General features: G+C 38.2%; 2 protein-coding genes across 2 annotated transcripts in view; one reads left to right on the forward strand and one right to left on the reverse strand.

Annotated features, from left to right (window-relative positions):
- LOC141429044 (phospholipid-transporting ATPase ABCA3-like) overlaps nt 1–8526 on the forward strand; it is a 32775-nt gene extending 24249 nt beyond the window's left edge. Inside the window, exons 26-31 of the mRNA XM_074089194.1 lie at nt 568–729; nt 1502–1659; nt 2763–2859; nt 3326–3517; nt 4066–4168; nt 4396–8526. Coding sequence (XP_073945295.1) covers nt 568–729; nt 1502–1659; nt 2763–2859; nt 3326–3517; nt 4066–4168; nt 4396–4579 — 896 coding nt within the window. The 3' untranslated portion in view covers nt 4580–8526. The remainder of the gene's footprint in view (nt 1–567; nt 730–1501; nt 1660–2762; nt 2860–3325; nt 3518–4065; nt 4169–4395) is intronic.
- A 1039-nt stretch (nt 8527–9565) lies between these two features.
- The window catches only part of LOC141429045 (phospholipid-transporting ATPase ABCA3-like), a 43707-nt gene continuing 31491 nt past the window's right edge, over nt 9566–21781 (reverse strand). Inside the window, exons 26-31 of the mRNA XM_074089195.1 lie at nt 15162–15342; nt 14696–14857; nt 13866–14023; nt 13095–13383; nt 12651–12771; nt 9566–12538 (exon numbers count right to left, since the gene is read on the reverse strand). Coding sequence (XP_073945296.1) covers nt 12358–12538; nt 12651–12771; nt 13095–13383; nt 13866–14023; nt 14696–14857; nt 15162–15342 — 1092 coding nt within the window. The 3' untranslated portion in view covers nt 9566–12357. The remainder of the gene's footprint in view (nt 12539–12650; nt 12772–13094; nt 13384–13865; nt 14024–14695; nt 14858–15161; nt 15343–21781) is intronic.

Here is a 21781-nt window from a genome sequence, read left to right on the forward strand (position 1 = left end):
GTCTTGGGAACTTCGAAGTCGCGAGCCTGTGACTAGAAATTAAACTAAAATTATACAAGTTTAAAATCCATAAGCTTAACAATATACAGCCTTAAATATAGCAAGGGGATATATAAAGTCCCTGAGTTAATAATAAAATTACTATATAGCAAGGGGATACGTAGAAAGTCCCTGAGTTGATAATAAAATTCCTAATCTAAATAATTTAGAGATGTATATAGTCTCTAAATGTCAAAGTAAACTAATATAATGACTGCGGGACGACCGTCTCAGCCGCGCAATAAACAGAAAAAACAGTCCCAGTCCGTTGGCTTCATTATCGTAACTGGGATTCTAAACTTAGAACCTGTTTTCGTTAATCCAGTAAAATCGTTCAAGTAGCAATGTATATATTGCGGGGTCACAATCCTAACGATTCACACGAGATTGATCGATACCGCAGTTTCATGCTACTGGACTGATTTTACTGGAATAATGTAACCAGGAGCTTTTTGCACGCACACGACGCATCTCCTACTATACTAATCCGATCTTCAATCTTCCAACGCATATTGTTTATTTTTGTAGCGGTGCGGAAAGCAGAGTGTTTTGGGCTTCTTGGCATCAACGGCGCGGGAAAAACGACCACGTTCCGTATGCTGACGGGAGACGAACGTATCTCTAGCGGCGACGCTTTCGTCCACGGTTTATCTGTTAAAACCAGCCTTCAGAGTGTCTACCGCCACATAGGTGAGTGGAAAATCGTCTTCAACCGTCTCGAATTCAGCTAGATATTTTTTTATTCTTTCATTGAACAAAACAAAATTGCAAATGTAAAAAGTAAATCATATCATATTGACGACCGAGGGGCTGTTTCACCATCCATTGATTAGTGTTAACTGACGGTTAAATGTGATGCCGTCTCCGTCTATTCGAACAAAACAAATAGGGACGGCATCACATTTAACCGTCAGTTACCTAACACTAATCAATGGATGATGAAACAGCCCCTTAAAGTTACAAATCCCTGGCACCGGCACGTATGGGTCAATCCACTTTTTCTTGTCACTCGTTGCTATGGTTTGTTCTCCTGAGTCACTCTTTAAACTGTAAGTTTACAGGATTAAAATTTGACAACCATTTTTGTGCTAGTTTTAAGCCCCTTCTATAATTGGTCATCTAATAAGCATGTTAGTATAATGTGACACAACATTTCTTCTATTAAACTGTACTTCTTTTGTTTCTTCGCTGACGGGCCAGAATAACAGCAAGAAATAGTTGATCCACCTATATGATACAGGGGCGCATTTACCCTAGGGCCAAGGAGGCCATGCCATTCCAGGTTTTTTTTTCTACACTTAATGGGGCGGCAAATCTAACCATTTAAGGTTAGGTGTGAGATCTAACCTAATGTGTAAGTACTTTGGTGACAACTGTGAACTTGCATGTGTTGGAAATAAATAAGTGGCCCGGGGTGCCAAATCTTTAAATACGCCTCTGGATAATGCACGTTTGTCTGCAGGCTATTGCCCGCAGTTCGACGCGCTGCTAGACAACCTGACAGCTCGCGAGAACCTCCGCATCTTCTGCCTGCTGCGCGGCATTCCGGCGCGCGTGGGCGCCGAGCGCGCCATGCAACTAGCCAACGATCTGGGATTCGTGCAACACTTCGACAAGAAGGTAATGGTACCATCCCGGTGTTAGAGCCTGTCTGTCCAGGGCCCGATTGCATAACAAATAACAAGCAAATAGTATTAGTGAATCCGAACGTAAGAACCGGTCAAACAGCTGCGCGCGCGCATCGCACCGAGCGGCTTACTTAATATAAATACTAACGTTATTGTAGGCGGCCCACACTACAATTGTGCTACAGTAAATAGGGTCCGTCTACAAAACACAACAAAAACAACAATAAAATACAATTACAACAATACACAAATAAGGTCGCCACAAAGTAAAAGCAAAATAATTACCACAGAGAATCCTTTCCCTGGTTCGAGACGGGAGCGTTGGCGTCGGGAGCTGACGACCTAAAAGAGCGAACTATTTCGTTGAGAAGCGGCGAACTAAACCGAGCGCTCCTAGTAGTGAACTACTATGCGCAACACTACGCCCGAGTATCTTAACTCGCGCGTAAAACGAGCGACTCGAGAGTCCCGCTGGGCTACAACGAAACTCCCAAACTCAAAGTTCGTATCGTACCGTCCTTCACGCTCTCGTATAAAATAGTATAAGTGTCAGAGGGACCGCAGGACACGAACTTCGAGTTTCTTCGAGCTTTGAGCTCTAGATACCTACAAATTTGTAGGCAAATCTCAGTGCGGCAAACCTTGTCATTGTATTAAACATGAGCTGTAATACCTGATATGATATACATAGTTTGTGAGTGAGTGAGTGAGTGAGTATGTTTGTTACTCCTTAATGGATTTGGATGAAATTTGGTATGTAGGTAGCTGGATATCTGGAATAAAACATACGCTACTTTTTATTCCGATATTCCCACGGGATAGCGATAAAATCTCAAAATAACAATCGCTGGGCTTAGAGTCATGTAATTTGGCAGGATTATTTTTAATGCAACCACGTAATTTTTGGGTATTCCCACGGGAATTTTGTAAAATCCCGTAATTTCAATTCAATTGCGTTTCTTATAATTCAAGCGTGCTAAGCCGCGGGTAAAAACTAGTTATACATATACATAGGTATTATATGTATAGACTAGTCATTTATGTTTCATATTTGCAGTAGAAAATAAAGCCCATTCAAAACATTTTTTTTATTAGGTTTACGAATGCAGTGGAGGTACGAAGAGAAAAATTAGTACCGCCGTCGCTCTTATGGGCGATTCTCCGCTTGTTTTCTTAGATGAACCCACAACAGGTATTAAGTTAATTTCTCATGTCCTTCATGTAGCTTTAAACCTAAACCGGACTCTTAGAATCATTATACATACAGAATGTATATACAACAACCCGTGTTAAAATATCCACGTGCTGTTGTGAGAAGTAGGTATGTCCAGAAACAAAATGAAATGCGCGCGGCCAAACTTCGGCCTACTTGCAATTTCAGTAGTTACAAGTTGGAACACTGCTGAATCATTGAGCATATGGACATATTATGTCTTATTTTGGATTGAGGATGCATTTATCCGCTGATGGACTGACTGACAAAACTAGGCATAGTCAATTTGCCGAAAGTTTATTTGTACAATTTAAAATTCAGGGGTTCTAACTCTAATTATTTTTACGTCAATGACTAATCATTTGACTTGTTTAAACAAAGAAAACTGCATTGTCACGTCTCGTCTTAGTGTGAATGAACTGACCCTTATAGCAATGTGTCTTAGGTATGGACCCGGCGTCGAAACGTCTTGTATGGACGTCTATAAGCCAGGCCGTGGCTGCCGGGAGAAGCGTAGTACTGACATCACACAGCATGGAGGAGTGCGAAGCGTTGTGCTCGCGACTTACTGTCATGGTGGCCGGCCGACTGCACTGCCTCGGCTCGCTGCAGCATTTGAAAAGCAAGTTCTCGCAAGGTAAGTGCAAGCCGATGTGTACAGAGCATAAGGGTGGCATAAGAGTCGATAAGTGGGTTAAACGAGTTCTTGAGTGGAGACTGCGTCTCGGCAAACGTAGTGTAGGAAACATTCGTGCCAAAAGCTGTTGGTAGAAGCTGGATGCGTCGAGCCGAGGACAGGGCGCAATAGCGCTCATTGAGGGAGGCGTATTTTCAGCAGTGGACTGCTATAAGCTAGCTTCACGATAGCTAGTACAGTTGGTTCCCTAACATTAGATTCCACTTTTCTATGCACAGAAACCTGCAGAAATAATTATCTTTCTATAGATTATTGAATTATTATTATATTATTAACCCATATTGAAAATATACTCAACGGCACAAAATTTGGCCCACTCTACATACAAAACTACCTATTTCTGCATACTTTTGAGGGCCAGATTTTTTGCCGCTCTGTATATTATATATTCACTTTATGATTTGACAAAGTTGTCAATTTAGCTGTTATATATTTTAGCCTCGACTGTTTAAAAATATTTTCTCAGTTCGGTTGTTTCTTCTTTTCAGGGTACACTCTCGCGGTGAAATGCAAAGCTGGACCTGAAAGAGACACCGATTTGGCAAAAGTCAATACTTACGTTTCAGAGCATTTCAGTGAAGTTAAACTTATGTGAGTGATATTTTTTATTTATTTTTCCTCTGCCATAAAAACTTTTATTTTGGTATCTTATGTTATCTTACTGTTAGGGGTCCTTGCGGATACCTACACTTCGACCCGTAGGGATCTTTTGTGTAATTACCCCTCCTTCGCACTTACTCTATTGCCTTTATCACCTCGTCCATAAATTGGATGATTTTTGTTTTGGTAAATCATCCAATAGAATTTTTGTTCCACAGAGAATCATACCTCGGTATAAATACTTACTACTTGAATGACGTAGAACTTCCTTGGTGGAAGGTGTTCCACGTCATGGAAGAAATGAGATCCGAGTTGCCGATTGAAGATTATTCCGTCAACCAGACTTCTCTCGAACAGGTGTTTCTCAGGTTCACTAGAATACACTCTGCAGAGGCTACGTAGACCAAGAAAAATTCTAACACCTTAAACTACTTAAGTACAAAACCTTCTTGCGGCAAAGTCGATTTTATAGATTGTCAGTTGGTCGAGCCCCTTAATGCCTCTCCTTGCCAATTATGTGAATCTGTTTAGAAGCGAACTGCTGACGTCGGCTAAGTTCTTTTACGTTGATGAAAAATAAAACAAGATTTTTTTTATTATTAAAGTAATTGTTAAGAACACATTGATGAAATTTAGTTAATCAATGGCTCCAGTTTTCAGTTGATAACTTGGCCAAGTTTTAAGTTATAAATTCAATTTGTTGGCGTCTTAACGATTTTTAAGTGGTTATTAGTGCGCTTTGTCACGTTATGATAAAGTTCAGAATGGCCAAGTAAGAGTTAAGCACGTTTTCAAAAAATAATAGGTTACTTACTCAATTATACTTACCCATAAATGTTTTAGTTTATAAACCAGGAAGTACTTGAGGTAACTGTATCTTAAGATAGCTAGGGTAATATATACATGGATGTTCAGTATTTTATTATCATTTGTATACGTGTACCTATTAATGTTAGGATATGTTTAGATAAACGTATCGTTATCGTTGCTGTATTTGATACTGAATTAGCAATCGTCTCAATATTATAATCACTCGTAGAATCTCGTACGATCTTATTTTCATAATGAATGTTTAAAATGTACTTCCTAATAAACAGTCTTAAACAGGGAGATGAAATAGCTTGGTGTAACTATAACTATGTGTGTTATATTTTTACTATGTCCAATATTTTCATGTTCTTGCTCCCTAATTCGTTTGAGCTAAATTGTTTGTTGGTAAAATAACTCTGATACATTACTTAACATACCTACTAATAAGATAATAATAAATTATTAAATATGGCATCTCTGAACGCGACCACCATTGTGAAGTAACAACGACCTAATAATGTGTATTAGCGTCACAAAGATCTTAGTGAACGTGACAGAAAACAAAACTGACGCGAATATCTTGCAAAACTTCACTTTTTACAGTTTGTCGTGCATGTCGCTGTTTGTACCTTTTGTTCGTGGATTTTGGTTTATATTTTAAGACTAAAGCACAATAATTGATCACAATAATAAAAAAAGCGCCCTCATCTAAAACGTCACCCACGGTCATACTATATAGCTCCGGCGGGAGCTATGCATTTTCTAAGACGAAAAGTAACTAATGACCTCTACGGCTCATACATAATCCATCGATATAAAATCTTATCAAACCTTTGGCGCGTGAATTAGTCGCTAATTTATATTCACGGTTATTATAAAAAAATGATGGGGCCCGAACTCAAATTTGCGCCAATAATCAAGAAATAAATCAATGTAGGTATTTTAATTTCAATGTGATATAACTGATATGGTAACACAGAAGTACTAAATAATTAAATTGGCTATGATTCTTAAAGATCAACCACAATAGTAGATTGTTCAACAAAGGGATTAAAACAAGCTATAATGACACGAGATGCTATAGTTTGAGTGTCATTATGGTTGTTTAGTCTCGCGTTAAACACTACTTTTCACTTTGAATGCGAGGAAAAAAATGAAGTTTTGTTTAAACTGTACTTTTTAAATGTACGCTCAATACGACTTATGGATATCTGTTTATAAATCAAATACCAAAAACAAAATGTTCCGCGGTTTTTTTTTTTTGAGTGACGATTTAAATGTCTACATATTTAGCTAACAGTTTCAAAATTATACATAATAAAAATGAATCCATCCACAATATAATTAATATTGAACAGATTCGTATTCGTAATAATTAATTGTGTTTCACGAAATTAAGTTGTGTTTTTTAAATACTTTTGCAGTTGTCATTTTGAGGTTATTTCCACGTCCTAAAAATTGGCTATAGATAAAGAATCCTCCATTCGCAAACACCGTGATTGGCTATTTAGGGGATTCCGACGTAAATTAAAAAAAAATACTTTAATCCCTAGAGATTAATAAGGAGCCTTACTCCCGATATGCAGAGACTAAAGTAACATTTTAAGAGCATGAGAAGTGAAAACATGTTTTTAATATGATCGAAAATTGGTAATTTATTTATTTGTATATAAAGATGTTATTTTTTTGCAATTATGTTATACTAGCTGTTGCCCGAAAATTTGACTGCATCTCGTGGGAAGATTTATCTGGGATAATTTGGCTTTAACTTTTAAAATCTGTTTTAGTAGTCTGAGTATACCACCAAATTTCACTTAACTAATTTCTTCGGGAATTTTTCTAAATATACCAGAGAATAAATCCAGCAAAAAAAAAGTTAAGCAAAAATGACAATTAAAGCGAAGGCCACATGTGAATATGGCTAAAAGTTAATATGTATTTATTATCTAAAAAGTGACAATTGGCGGTCTAAGTGCACCTATAAGTACCGTAAGGTCGGGGTACTTTGACCCACTGGAGGGTTACTTTGGCCTAAATGAAAACCAAATAAAAACAAAAATGTGATCGATCAATTAACACCAACCACATGACAAAAAGCCATATTCTCAAAGCAATAATAAAACCAGGACCGAGTTAATCCTAAGGGCCAAAGTTACCCTTCAGGGCCAAAGTACCCCGACCTCACGGTTTTACGTACTTACAATGACAAAATGAAAAGAAATCTATTTTTTACCAGCATTATATTTTAGATACTTACCAAAATAAACAATAAGCCCCACTTAGAAATTAAAGTACTTCATTTTCTCTACTTAATTACTGTAGTACCACTGTTGTATACTGCTCTTTACATTTTTACAAGCCGTAAGTACATTTAGCTATACTTTTTGGACGTTATCGTCGTAAATCTGTACCTATTTACCTATTACTATTTGTATTTATTTAGTTTATTAAGGTTCCAACTAAGCTGAAAACATGAAGGATCTGTATTATACAGTTTTGTTATGTTCGTACATAGGATTAATAATGAAATACTTTATATATGTGGCAAGAATACTTAAGTGTTTATTTGCCTTTAAAATTGTGTGATATAATTTGTGATCGAGTTGTACCTTTTTATTATATTTCATACATTAAGTTACTCGAAGTGCTATTTTAAATATTGCGACAGCGTTGTACATAGGTTATTAATATTATTTATTAATTGCTTCAAGTATTGTTTGTCGAATTGTATTCTATCGATCGGAATAGCATTAATTAATTCACTTGATGGAATTGAAACCAGTAACACTTCAATTCACACAGATGGACTTGAATCTTCTCTTAAATGTATTGTTTCTTTACTCCAAACTTCATCCGCTGCCCGTAGTCGCAGATTGACTTGAAATTTGGTATGCGCATGAACAATTGAGGGGACAGATATCTTTATAGATACTTTAGTACCTTGTCACCGTATATTGTATGCCTATTGGCAATATTATACCAAAGTTCAATCACGAGGTAGCAGCGACAAAGTAGTAAAGTGTAGGTAAACATAGTCGTCTACAAATAGTACCATCAGCCAAAAAGGCTTATGTCACAAATTTAATTTAAATATTACATTTTTGGTTCATAACCATTCATACCGGGAGCCCAAAAATTGCCGAAGCAAAAAGCTACTTAATAGCTGCTTAGTACCTTGTATAAAGATCTGATGTGAGATATTTAACATGAAATTGTATTTGTAGGAAAATTTAATTGTACAATTAAAAAAGTAACTTTAACATAACACTTAATGAATTTAAATGTGACTAAGCGGTCGTCACAATAAATTGTCATAAGTAGGTATACATAATATAATAAATAAAATGTGCAGCTGACTTACCGCTGACTAAAAAAATATTTATATATTACTGTGGCTTTAATGTTTTCTTATATTCTCATTACTTATTGTTAATAGCTTTATGTATATGTACTTACAACTGGGACTGTATTTTGTATTAAACCTCTTTGTGCGTAGTGTTTATAGATTTTATTGAATAAAGTAAGGATATTTTACTAGACGTTGTTTTTAGTAAATAGGTACGAGTACGCTTAAACTTAAATCATTAAATCTGGTTGTGAAATAGAATTCCGGGATTTTGATAAATTTGCACGTGAATTCCCAAAAATTATATCATGGATTTCATTCAGACATTTGTTAGTTCTTTACCTCAAAAGCATGAATTCCTTGTAGCGATTCACCGAATCGCATTTCACTTCGAATTAACAAAATTTCAATAGAATCTTGTACTTGATGTTTGCACTAAAATAGACTAAAATGATTTTCCATCGGGAAAACTCGAAATACGACGGCACTATTGTCTTAAATGATTGACATCTGGATGAAGACCAAAAGGTTGCACAGCGTTAAAGCTGCGTTAGCGCGTAGTTTTAATTTCCATTAACTTTTTCCATTGTGACACGAAAATGAATCATACATTTGTGTAACATATACACCTATGAAATTAAAAAAAAAATTATGCAGGTCGATAAAATTTAATCAAATAATATATAATTATGTTGAAAATAGCCCGAATGGCTTCGAGAAAAGTATGGTACGGCCGTGCCTTTGTTTTTGTTTCGCTCGACTTGGCAGGGGCACTACCGTGCCCCCAGATCAGTATGCATCGTTTATGTTTACGTCTTTTAAGACGTTGCTCTTAATTTAAGGAAATTTCACATAAATTCAGACGCCACGACGAACTTTTCACATGATTAAAATCAGAGGGTATATTTTCTACCTACGCGCTGACGATGTTCGTGATCGCCTTAACACCGCTCTTTCTATTCTACCCTCGTCTTGTATGTATTGTCCTCCTAATCGGTGTCGATGACGGCGACCCTAAAGAACTATGCTATTATGCTCTGATATGGCTGACTAGGCCGAAATTACTTTTAAAGACTCTCCTACACGCGTAACAGAAAGAAATGGTGAAAACGATTAGGTATGATTTCAAGGGTGTTATACAATAGGCTCATGTGCGGACGGAAAACGAGAAGATAGAAAATCTTTAGAAAAAATTGTGGGTGAAGGTTTCAAGACGAGATAAAAAAAATGTGTTAGTATAAGTAAACATTTATTTAATAGACACCTATAAAACGTACAACATCGTATAAAAATAGCACAGGCAATATTTGGTAATTATCTCTTTAAAAATTGGTCCCTACATGACATTATTCTATTTATAGCAAAAGGAAGTAATAACAATTGACATATATACACACAATGGAAAAAAATATAAAGGTTGGTAGAGATCCCTTAAAAGGATAAGTTCGCCTATGGAACATATCTCAACATTTGTAAATTGTGTTTATTTTTCTATTTCTGTGCAATAAAAACTTTACATACATACATACATACCTACAATGGGGCTGGTAATAAATATCCAACCAGAGCTAAAAAAAATATTTGGCGGATTTTCCTAATATTAGCCCATCATTATAATTATACGGATATTGTCAACTGTTGTAAATATTTGGCAATAGTCTTATCACACAGTAGATTTAGGTAGTCACAATCATCAGATGCGACAACGATACCTATCTAGACCAAGTTTACTAAGGGCCGCCTCGGGCTGGAGGTACCTAGGTACCTATTCGTTAAACCTTGGCTAGGGGTAAGGTCAACTTTACTTTATTAAACTCGGGGCTAAAATTCAACTTTGGTCCACCCAAGCTGGCTGGCCTTAGGGTAGTTGATATTACACATATCATGCTAGATACAGTGCAGTCAACTTTAATGTGGCTCAAGGCAGACCTACGAGTTTAGACTAGAGACCGGATTGTATGCGACAAAGATTCAAATATGCATATCCTTGGAGCATCTGTCCTGGTACAGAGGGAGGATCAGCATTGCCATCCAACGCGGCAATGCATGCTGCCAGACTTCTGGGCACGCTACCCATAGGCAGCAAATTTTTATTTAGGTATAATTTTTATTTTTAATTCTAGTTTTTAATTTTAGTTTTAATTTGTATATGCAAATATGCCAATGTATATGCAAATATGCAATTGCATATAATCCGGTCTCTTGTTATGACAAATAGCGTCCCAGATGTAGTGTAGTCAACTCTATGTGACTTAGGACAGACTTAGTGTGTATAGCTGTTTCCACAAGAGATGCACGAGGATGTGTTACTTTATCCTCGCTCCGTTCAGTTGTTTCCACTAGAGCTGTGCTGTGCGAAGATAGGTAAATGAAGCGTTTCTATTGGTTCATGAAAAACATATTCCTCGCAACACATCCTCGCACATCACTGGTGGAAGCACAGCCTTAGGTAGGTAGAGTTGACCTGGAATGGTAGAGTTGCCACTTGCCACATCTGACTATAAAGTAAACTGTATCTTTCCTAAGTTAATCCCTAATGCCTACTTTTACATATTTTTAGAAAAAAGTGTCACAAATGCAACAAATAAATAATATAACATTAACCATAAATAAGAAACACGTTAACACTTTTTATCTACATTGACAGTTAAGACGAAGCATCTGGTTTTAAGTACTGCATGTCAATTGCTGGCCCAACTGTATTTAAAGCTTTAGCATTAAATAAAGTAGAAAAATGTGTTAACTAAGGTCAACCCTCAACTGATTGACTCAAGGTCAACAGAGGCCTTTTTTTAAAGAAAACAGAGTCTTTCTTAAATAAATATCTTAGGACCCTAGTATACTAGGGTCTTGGGTCTTGGCTTGGCTGCTGCGCTTTGGGTCACTGCGCCCTGATAGTAAGTAAGTTAGTAATGAGTACTATACTGACGAATCAATAAACATAGGTACTGTAATAAAAAGATATGACATTACTATCGCAATTGATTGATTAGACAGCTTGACATGATAATTTTCTTAAATGATCATCAAGAGTAGGTCCAAGACGATAGTTACATGTATACACAATATATTACATTTTGTTCAATAAAATATCTGACAACAATCAACCTAAAGCAAGAGTCGATAGCAGCTACAGCGGACTAGATAGTCGACACGGTGATGCCCGTCACCTCCATTTAACATACCTACCTAAAATAACTAGGCTAAATAAAATGAATACTAGTAAAATTTGAATTAGTAAAAATTTCATAAAAAACACCTTTGGTTCAGAACACGTCACGATCACGATAGTTTTAATACTTATACTATCCAACGGCAAGCGAAACAACTAACTATGGACAACCTTTTGCATGTATGTATCTCTCAACATCATTCTAAAACATGATAAATAAATAATAAATAAATAAATATCACGGGACAATTCACACCAATTGACCTAGTCCCAAAGTAAGATTAGCAAAGCTTGTGTTGCTAAGCATGGGTACTAAGCAACGGATAAATATAATTATATAGATACATACTTAATACATATTAAACACCCAAGACCCGAGAAGAAACATTCGTATTTTTCATACAAATATCTGCCCCGACACGGAAATCGAACCCGGGACCTCAAGCTACGTTGTCAGGTTCTCTAACCACTAGGCCATCTGGTCGTCTACAACAAGACACAACATGATACAACAAGATTTATTGTCTTGAGTGACCACTAACAAGCCATACTTTGAAAGTTTGTGTACTAAGAACAAATGATAAACAAGGGCATCCGACAAAATATATTATACTTCTTCAATGTTTGTTTCTCCGCCTGCCGTTGGAACAGAGTAAGCCAATTTTTCACAATTTGATTACACTTATAATTTGAACTACATAAAGATTACGTACACATAAGTAAGCTTAAATTTAAATGCCACTGGAGTTTACAGGCACTCCTTACTCATTATCACTATGTTTGCTTTGGTTTTCGTACCTAATTCTGTCAACTCACAAAAGCATCTGTCTATGAGACACCTCACAGACACAACTATAGACCTTCCCTTTGGTACTTTGTAAATTGCAGGAAGATTTGCTCGAGGGTTGTTTGAGAGATAGTGTAGTCCTCTACGTCGTAGTTCTGCCGACAGCGTTCCATAGTTCCAAACATATTGGACCAAGCAACTCTCCGGTCTGGCAAATAGTACGTGAGCAAGCCTTGGTACTCCTCCCTAGAGAATAAATTGGTATTGTTATTGGTGTTGTTAGTGGGAATATTAAGTATCTTACATACCACCTACCTAGTCAGCCAATCCATGTAGCATTCGTTAGGCGTATACTTACATCAACTTTGGTGTGGTGAAATTGGATTCTACATATTGTTTGACTGCGGCGATATCACGACCGCCTGGCGCGGAATTTCTGCATTCTTCATCCATCTTCATTTTGATGGTCAAAGTGAAACCTAAAATATTGGAATGGCATTATTAACATAACTAAAAAGAATTAAATATCCTTTGAGACGCAAACCTCATCAAAAACAAAAGCATGGAAAGGGGATATAACTAGTGGTGGAAGAATGACAACTCTATTGAAACTTTGAGCAGATATAGCTGGTCATTCTTGCACAAAACTTTAGCAAATTAGTCACGAGCTTCCCAACAGATTAACAATAAAAGTAGTTTGCCAACAGACTTAGGTATCAGCTTCGCCGTCGACTATCTTTGGATTTCGGTATGGCATGGTCAATATAAATATAACAAACATTGTTCATTCGTAGGAACTAACCCTCGGAGAACTTGGTCTTAAGATGTTGTGGCGTGCCGAGGCATTGGAACTGTCCGTTGACCATGATGGTGAGCCTGGAGCAGAGCGCCTCGCACTCCTCCATGCTGTGTGAGGTGAGCACCACGCCGCGGCCGGCGCGCCGGGCGCCGCGCACCGCGCGCCACACCTGCCGCTTGGCCGCCGGGTCCACGCCCGTCGTGGGCTCGTCCACGAACACCAGCCGCGTGTGTCCCAGCAGCGCCACCGCCGTGCTCAACTTGCGTTTGTTGCCGCCCGAGTACTGCTCCACCTGCACACCACACACCGCTCGTGAGGACGTCTCCACTCGCGCGCTTTGGCCTAGCCACGGTGCGGCGTCGTAAATGTGAACCGCCGCGGCGCCTGAGCGCCGCACCGTGCAGATACACGTTACCGTGCCGTGTTGAGTGGATGCACGGTGCGGTGCCGCGTGATATCATTAGCCAAATATATGGTCTACCACCCTTAAATTGATAATCGTTTGCATGTCATAAAACAATAATGCCAATATAGACGTGTCTGTCAGATTGAAAGTTCGACTTCAGCGACATATTCATTTGATAGGAACTTGTTTAAAAATAGATAGACCACTTATTTGGCTGATGGTACAACGCGGCACCGCACCATGCATCAACCCAACACGGCACGGCAACGCGTATGTGCACGGCACGGCGATGTAGGTATATCACGTTTACGACGCCGCACCGTGGGCATGTGGCCAGGTCCGTACTCGCAACAGCGGCGCGCACTCACCCGCTTATCCAGGTGCTTGGTGAAGCCGAGCGCGTGCGCGAGCATGTCGGCGCGCGCCGCCGCGTGCTCGCCGCGCAGCCCCCGCAGCAGCGAGAACAGCTGCAGCGTCTCGCGCCCCGTCAATTCACCGAAAACCGCGTCAAACTGCGGGCAGTAACCTGCCACACACGATACATCGTTACTGCGTTTGGCTTGGGAAATTGCTTTTAAGAAAGAAAGAATACATTGGTGACCAAAATAAAGTACGAGAAATTAAAAAATATATGCGTTAAGATGGTTTTTGGAATCTTTTTGTATTTTTTATTTAAATTCAAATTTTACTTTTACGGTCATCCCGTAAAACCTAAATTGAAAATACAAACTGAAATAATGATGCACAGAAAAAACAGAAAAATAGACCATCACTGGAATCGAACCCAGTCCTCGGTAATCCGTACCGCGTGCTATACCGCTACACCACTGATGTCAACGGTACCGACACGATTTTCCCCTATGCACCTCATATCTCAGCTTGTTTGTTTCTTACTTAGTCACTTAAGCAGTGACGCTAGCGACATCTATGCCGTAGCCCTCATCGAGAAACTTTTTTCGGCACTCCATTGGAATAACGCTCAGGACAAGAGGATATCGTTACTAAGCAATAAATTAAGATTGGTTTGGAATCTTTTTGTATTTTGTATTTTGTTTTTTTTTTTTTTTCACCTTCTGATAATTTTATAAAATGCATCTAGTATTTGTAGCTTTAGATAATATGTTTAAAAATACATTTAAAGTATTTGGTATACCCAGCGAAACGGGGGTTATGTTTCTCAGGTTTTTTTTTAAATTACCTATATTCTCATGCACTTTAGTGATGTCCCGTTTGACGGAGTATCCGCTGACGAAGGCGTCGCCGCTGGAGACCGTCTCGTCGCCCATCAACATCTTAAACGTCGTTGTTTTGCCGGCGCCGTTCACTCCCAGCAGACCGAACACTTCAGCATCAGAAACAGCTGCAAATGTCAAATATTTTTATAAGCCATTTTTTTTTCTGAGAGAAACGAGTGGTGAAGTATAATAGTGGCAAAATCCAATTTGCGTATTGGTCACATTAACCAATCAGTAGAGAGATAATCCATTTGGCATAAATTACATTTTAACACAAGGTTATTTGCTGACGGGTACTTTGTTAATTGTAATAAAACATTAGTTTATGGTTATGGTAGAGTCATATTACAATTAACGACTATCCCTGTGTAATTTTCAATGATAGATTTAGTTATGAATGAAGCTCATAAAAGCGTCTTAAACACTTACTGAATGAAACCTGGTTGACGGCTAAGTGTTTCCCGTAATACTTGGACAATCCTTTGGCGACGAGGCTGTGCTCCGCGAGCGAGGCTTGGTCCACTCGTTCAACGTGCACCATTTCATCGAATACATCGGCATCCAGCGTCTCGTGGATCAATGGTGGCGGTGCCTTCGTGCGGTTGAATATCTGAAGCGTACGAGTTAAGGTACAGATATAGTGAATAGAGAATAATGTGTTACCATCGTATTTTGTCGGAAAAGCTCGTATTTATCTTGCTTTCTCAAGTAGACTACTGGATTTTACTGTAGCTAACTGAGAGAGCATGATAAATGAGAACTTATTCGGCAAAATACAATGAAAAACATTATTCACTAGTTCTGTAACGTACACGGGCTCTCCTTAAAACAATCCATACTTACATTACTACCCCATTATAAAGGGGAAAGTGCGTTTGTTTGTTACGCTTTCACGCCGTAACTACTGCACCGATTCCTATGAAATTTTGCATACGTCATATTAGAAGTGCAGAATAAACAATGGGATATTTTTTATCCCGAAAAAAATTGCCGTTCCCAAGGGATGACCAAAAGTTTGTTTTGTATTCTAACCGCTGAGGTGACTCTCTACATAGAACTATGAATGCACATTACACAAAAGTTTTTTTAAATAATGTGTCAAAAAGCATGCTTGCTTGCATTCTGGCTTGCATGCTTGCCTGTATGCTTGCTTGCAAATTTACATGCTCACAATACAATACAATAACTCTTTATTGCACACCAACACAGTAAGCAGTACAGAAAACACAAGTATATACATAAAGATTTTCTAAGGTAAGCAGTAAGTAGGTAGGTAGGTATGCTTGATTACTTGCATGCTTGCTGGCGTGCTTGCTTGCTTGCATGCACCATTTCTTGCATAATCACATGCTTGCGTACATGCTTGATTTCATGGCTTGCTTGCATGCTTGCTTGCATGCTTAAATGCAGCCTTGAATGCATGCTTGCTTGCACTATTTCATGCATATTAATAATTACATGCTTGCTTACATGATTGCTTCCACGCTTTCTTGCATGATTGAATGCATGCTTGCTTGCATTCTTGCTTGCATGTTTGAATGCGGCCTTGAATGCATGCATATTATTCAATAGATCTTTAAGCAGGTAACTATCCTACTTATCCTACTTATTATATTTTAATTATAAATGCGAAAGTTTGTGTGTGTGTGTGTGTGTGTGTGTGTGTGTTTGTTACTCCTTCACGCTAAAATGGCTAGACGGATTTAGATAATATTTGGTAGGTAGATAGCTGGAAATCTGGAATAACACATAGGTTACTTTTTATTCCAATATTCCCACGGGATAGTTGAATAAATTTTGGGATTTCCCACGGGAATTTTGTAAAATCCCGGAATTGTAATTGTAACTACCAGATCGTTTAGTTTTGAATAAAGATCGAAAAACTTTAAATTCTCAACCTCTTTGGCTGTCGCCCTGTCAGAGGCTGAATAGTGCTTTAGACTCTTGCCATGCGCCGCGGCAGAAAAACAAGTGGCTGTCAGCGCGGTTCATTCGCGGGAAATTCAGCGGACTTTGTATGTTGTATAATTAAATAATAAGAAGCTCGACTAGTGTGAATTAATTTTAAACTGAATTATAAACCTTGTAAAAAAACAATTGGTAAACATAGTGATTATACGGTGTGGATTTGGCGAGCGCTTTATCAAAGTTGGCTTCATTGAGGTTTGTGGTTCATAAATTGCTTTATTAATTTTACACAAAAACGAATAAACCACACAATGAGACAGTCACTATATTACATTATCGAAGCTTTTATAAAACATCATTAAAATCGCAAACTTAAAAGGTAAATATTCAAACGAAATAGCTAGTCGTTGCTAGGCCAAACCAAAAAACGCTGAAAAATACACGTTTATTGTATGATGACCCCCTTTAATTTGTAAATTTACTTTAGTTTTAGTATTTGTTGTTATAGCGGCCACAGTAATACATAATCTGTGAAAATTTCAAGTGTCTAACTTTTACGGCTTAAGAGATAGAGCCCTGTGACAGACTTAAGACAGATAGACAGACAGCGGAGTCTCAGTATTAGGGTCCCGTTGGCACCCTTTGGGTACGGAACCATAAAAAGGACGTAAGGTGTCAGTCAAGAGTTCACTATGAAGAAGTTAATGTGCTATTATGTGCAGAATAGGTATCCTAAATAAATTAAATACTTCCCAAAGTTGAAACACGCGGATGAAGTCGCGGGCAAAAGCTAGTACATATATAAGTACATAGCCATAATCTTTTTTTATTACGCCAAATTGTTGCAGCAATTGCTACACTCTGGTTTGCCCGCACAAATCAAGCAGACGCAGGACTTCAGAGTTGTGTTAGAAGATAATTATTGTGTGTGTGTGTGTGTGCGCGCGCGCGCGTGTGTGTGTGTGCGCGTGTGTGTGCGTGTGTGTGTGTGTGTGTGTGTGTGTGTGTGTGTGTGTGTGTGTGTGTGTGTGTGTATGCATAGTGCATCGTAAGTGACAAATCTCTCATTGCAGAATTGGATTAACCATAATATTACCTATCTATTAGTATAGGCTTAAAAAAAAATTACCTTCTGATAGACCCTGTACTCGATGAACATAAGTAGAGCCCACAGAACCCCTCCGCTGACTAACATGCACGTCATGTATCGCATAATACCCGGCTCTTCCCAGTCAAAATACGCGTTCTCGCGAACTGAAAACGTAAAGCACATTAGGTACTGTACTGAGTGTACAAAATCAAATAAAGTAATCACATCACCAACACGCCATCATTGTAATGCCAAAACGAAATTAAACTTTAAGTACGCACACATAAGCCACTATTAGTATGTTACAGTTCGAATGACTATACAGCTACAGAGCTACATGCAGACGCACGCACACACACACACAAACTTTCGCATTTACCGGGTGTGGCCTGTAATATGAGCAAACATTAGTTTAGCTATTTTAAAAATAGTTAGTTTCTTCATTTTTATTACACTTAAGTTTATTCGAAGATTGAAAATACAAACTGAAACTTTCTGGTTTTTTTGTGCATCTATATTTCAGTTTGTATTTTCAATTTAGGTTTTACGGGATGACCGTAAAAGTAAAAATTTGGAATTGAAATAAAAAATCTCTTAATTTATTCGAAGAAGCAATGTAAAGCAAAATGCTTGATGTTTGTAGCGTGACAGGCGACGTCAGTTGTAGGAGGGCGTACATTGATAGCAATTTAAAAAAAAGTGGCCAAGATCGTGTCGGACATGCCCAAAATAGGGTTCCGTAGCCATTACGAAAAAAATAACTAATATTTTTCTAAGGATTTCGTATTTTATACGGAATCTTCCAAGTTTAGGTACATTAATACCTTAGGCTGCTATTTACTCTTAAGTACTAATAATTCTCAAGCAAACTTAGCCGTTATAGTTGTCCTTGAATGTTTGATATACTTACTACCATTCTGAATTTTTTCAAATTTTTCCACCCAGATTTTAGAGGGGGGGGGACGCTCGATTTTAATGAAAATTTGCAATTTAAAGTTGAACATTTTGCAAAAAAATCACTGAATCTAAAAATCGTTTTAGCAATCCCGTAATGATTTTAAAAGTCCTATCCAACGATACCCCACACTACAAGGTTGGATGAGAAAAAAAACACCCCCACTTTACGTCTATGGGAGCTACACTAAAAAAATTTTTTTTTAATTTTTATTTTACCATTTTGTCGGCATAGTTTACATACATATTTGTGCAGATTTCTAGCATTGATAGTCCCTGAGCAAAACCGTGGACGGACGGACAATAATAGATCCGTTTATGCCATTTTGGCTCCGGAACCTTAAAAAGGAAGATACAGACTCCATTATTTTTAAAAGTCGCTGAATTAATGTTGTTCAGTTTGACGAGGAGGAACTATGTTTTAATTTTTTGCTCGTATTATATATCCGATCCGATCCGATCGTAAAATCCGTCAGATCATGACATTCCTAGGGATATCATGAAACGCTACCATTTCATGATTTGGCCAGCTAAGGTCGGCCAAAGACCTCCGATTCTAATCTGATTCTTTTCTGTTCTGTGCTCACACACTATTAAATATTAGGTACACAAAATGGAAAGAATGCCACATACCACAACAGGAAGGGAAGTTGTTGTTGCACATGATTTCCATGCTGCACTCGTTGATATTAGGCAGCACTGCGGACAGGTAGTCGCAAGCCTGCATGCACGACCACTCGGTCAGTCCGACCATATTTAATGCACTGCAATACACGATTAATGATCCAACTACGGGACTAAACAATATTGCCTTACAGCGCTAAGTACCCTTTACACCCAAATTTCCTTAACATTATTAAATATTGTGCGCGTATTGCGGCAGCCACCGAGTCGCGTTGCACCTAGAAAGATTATTGAGTATGATTGTGACATACCAAAGGGAGTGATTTGAAGGGATTCACTCTATTTAAAATGTAAGACAAACATTATTATTATTTTCTAAAAATAGTCTAATCCTCTTTGCTGAAAATAAACTTCTTTTCTCATCTCATCTTTAAATCTTTTGCCAATATTTATTAGCCTATATTTTGTTTTACTACTGTCCTCTTCACTTCCACGTCTACCTATCTAAGCTACATTCGGCCACTTTGTCAGTTCTGTACCCATGCCATCCCAGCATCTCCACCTCGACCTGCCTTGCCGTCGGTAAGCGTCGAGCGGCACCACGGGGCTGAGTGCGCCTATTTTTGCCATACCTAACTCAAAAGTGAATTGTTTTAATTTACTAACCTAACTGCTCTGACGAGGCTGTAAAGTGGAAAGAATTGCAGGATGGCATCCATAATGTCGGCTACGTGCTGCGTGTCCAACTGCGGAGCTGACAGCGCCTCCACTATTTGCGCACCCATCATACCTAAATATATAAAATAAAACTGTTTGAAGATAATTATACAATTTAGGTAAAGTAGGCTATATACATATGTATACGGTCAGACTGGCCAGACAAGGGCTGCTACTACTACGACTGGCAAACACCAGTATGGCTGACTACTAAGACTAGTAAAACTAACTAGGAAGACTAATTTTTACTAATCAGTCAGTTCGTCAGTTTAAGATAAATAACAACATTCACGGAATCTTTTCACAGAAAAAATCATAGTGAAATCGCTATAAAAATAAATTAGTCACGCAACTTGCTGTGAGAACGTTTAACGTAATCTAATTAAAATACTATAAAAAATCAAAGAATTTTAAAATATTTTACTTTACCTCTAAATTTCCTCGAAATACATTGAACTGATCAATTGCAGTGAGATGCGAGTGCACGAGCACGAGCTGAATTTCTGAGCTTACTATTAGGTAACAATACTAAATAATAATTTACCAAATAGAACATTGACGAAGAACATGACGACGAATCCGAGCGCCGGTCCCTTAAAAACATGCGACATGAGGTAGTGGAAAGGCAGCATGGCGAAGCCGTACACCATAAGGGCAAGGTACATCCGACCTGAGGAGAACAAACAAAGAAAATCATCAGTGCTACGTTCCGAAGTCCACTTTTGCTACAATAGACTGTGTGTTTAATATCAAAATGATTAACGTTACCCGTACGTACTTTTTTCTATTGAGCCGTTTGTAAACGGCGCCATTGCGGCATTCGGCATTCGAAAGTGTTAAAAAATTAAAATACATTTTTGTAAATTCTGGTCCCACGCAGCCACGGAGTGGGGACATAATTAAACGGACGCTTAAAACCGGAACGGCTTAAAACTTCCTTGTTAATGGCACAAGTTAACCCTATCTGGAAAAGAGTCTCGATAAGGTTTAACTGTAATATATATTTCCATAATAAGATAATAGATCTTACCTATACCTTTAATCGAGCAATTCTTGTATATATATAAATATATTCAGAATCTCGGAAACGGCTCCAACGATTTCGATGAAATTCGGTATGTAGGGGTTTTCGGGGATGAAAAATCAATCTAGTTTGGTCTCATCTCTGGAAAACACTGGATACCGAGTTATTGCCCGAACGGAGCTCGGTCACCCAGGTACTAATATTTAGATGGTATCCGCAGATCGTAATTTGATAACGTTGACCAACGTTTGACTTACCAATTCAGCAAACGAACTAAGGCCGATGACGCTAAGGCAGCGCAGATATAACGATGAATATGCAAATGATCAGGAACCACGCCCAATCAAATAATGCCCGCGCTGCCCCACATGATCACAGGTTGAATGCCGGCCGCCTTTTGCAGAAGATTGGCTCTCGATACACGTTCCTAATCATTCAAAAAGAAAGCAATACAGTAATCATGTTCTTAATTGAAACCACATTGAGAGTAGTTATTCTAATGTTTTTTTTCTGAAACCATTATAAATAGCAAATATTTTTTTATGTATTTGGAACCCGAGATTGCACTACGAGGAAATTTGTTTCAAAACTTACTTTGATGTAGAACATGATTGAAAACTGCACTGACGATTCCAAGACTGTTTCCGATTCCGGAGGACAGTTGCATCGATAGCATGGTTACTACCGCTTGCATGTTGCTCTGAAGGTACATCAATTTAAATAAGTAAGGAA

The sequence above is a fragment of the Choristoneura fumiferana genome, chromosome 6 (genome assembly GCF_025370935.1).
Source record: "Choristoneura fumiferana chromosome 6, NRCan_CFum_1, whole genome shotgun sequence".
NCBI classification, from domain to species: domain Eukaryota; kingdom Metazoa; phylum Arthropoda; class Insecta; order Lepidoptera; family Tortricidae; genus Choristoneura; species Choristoneura fumiferana.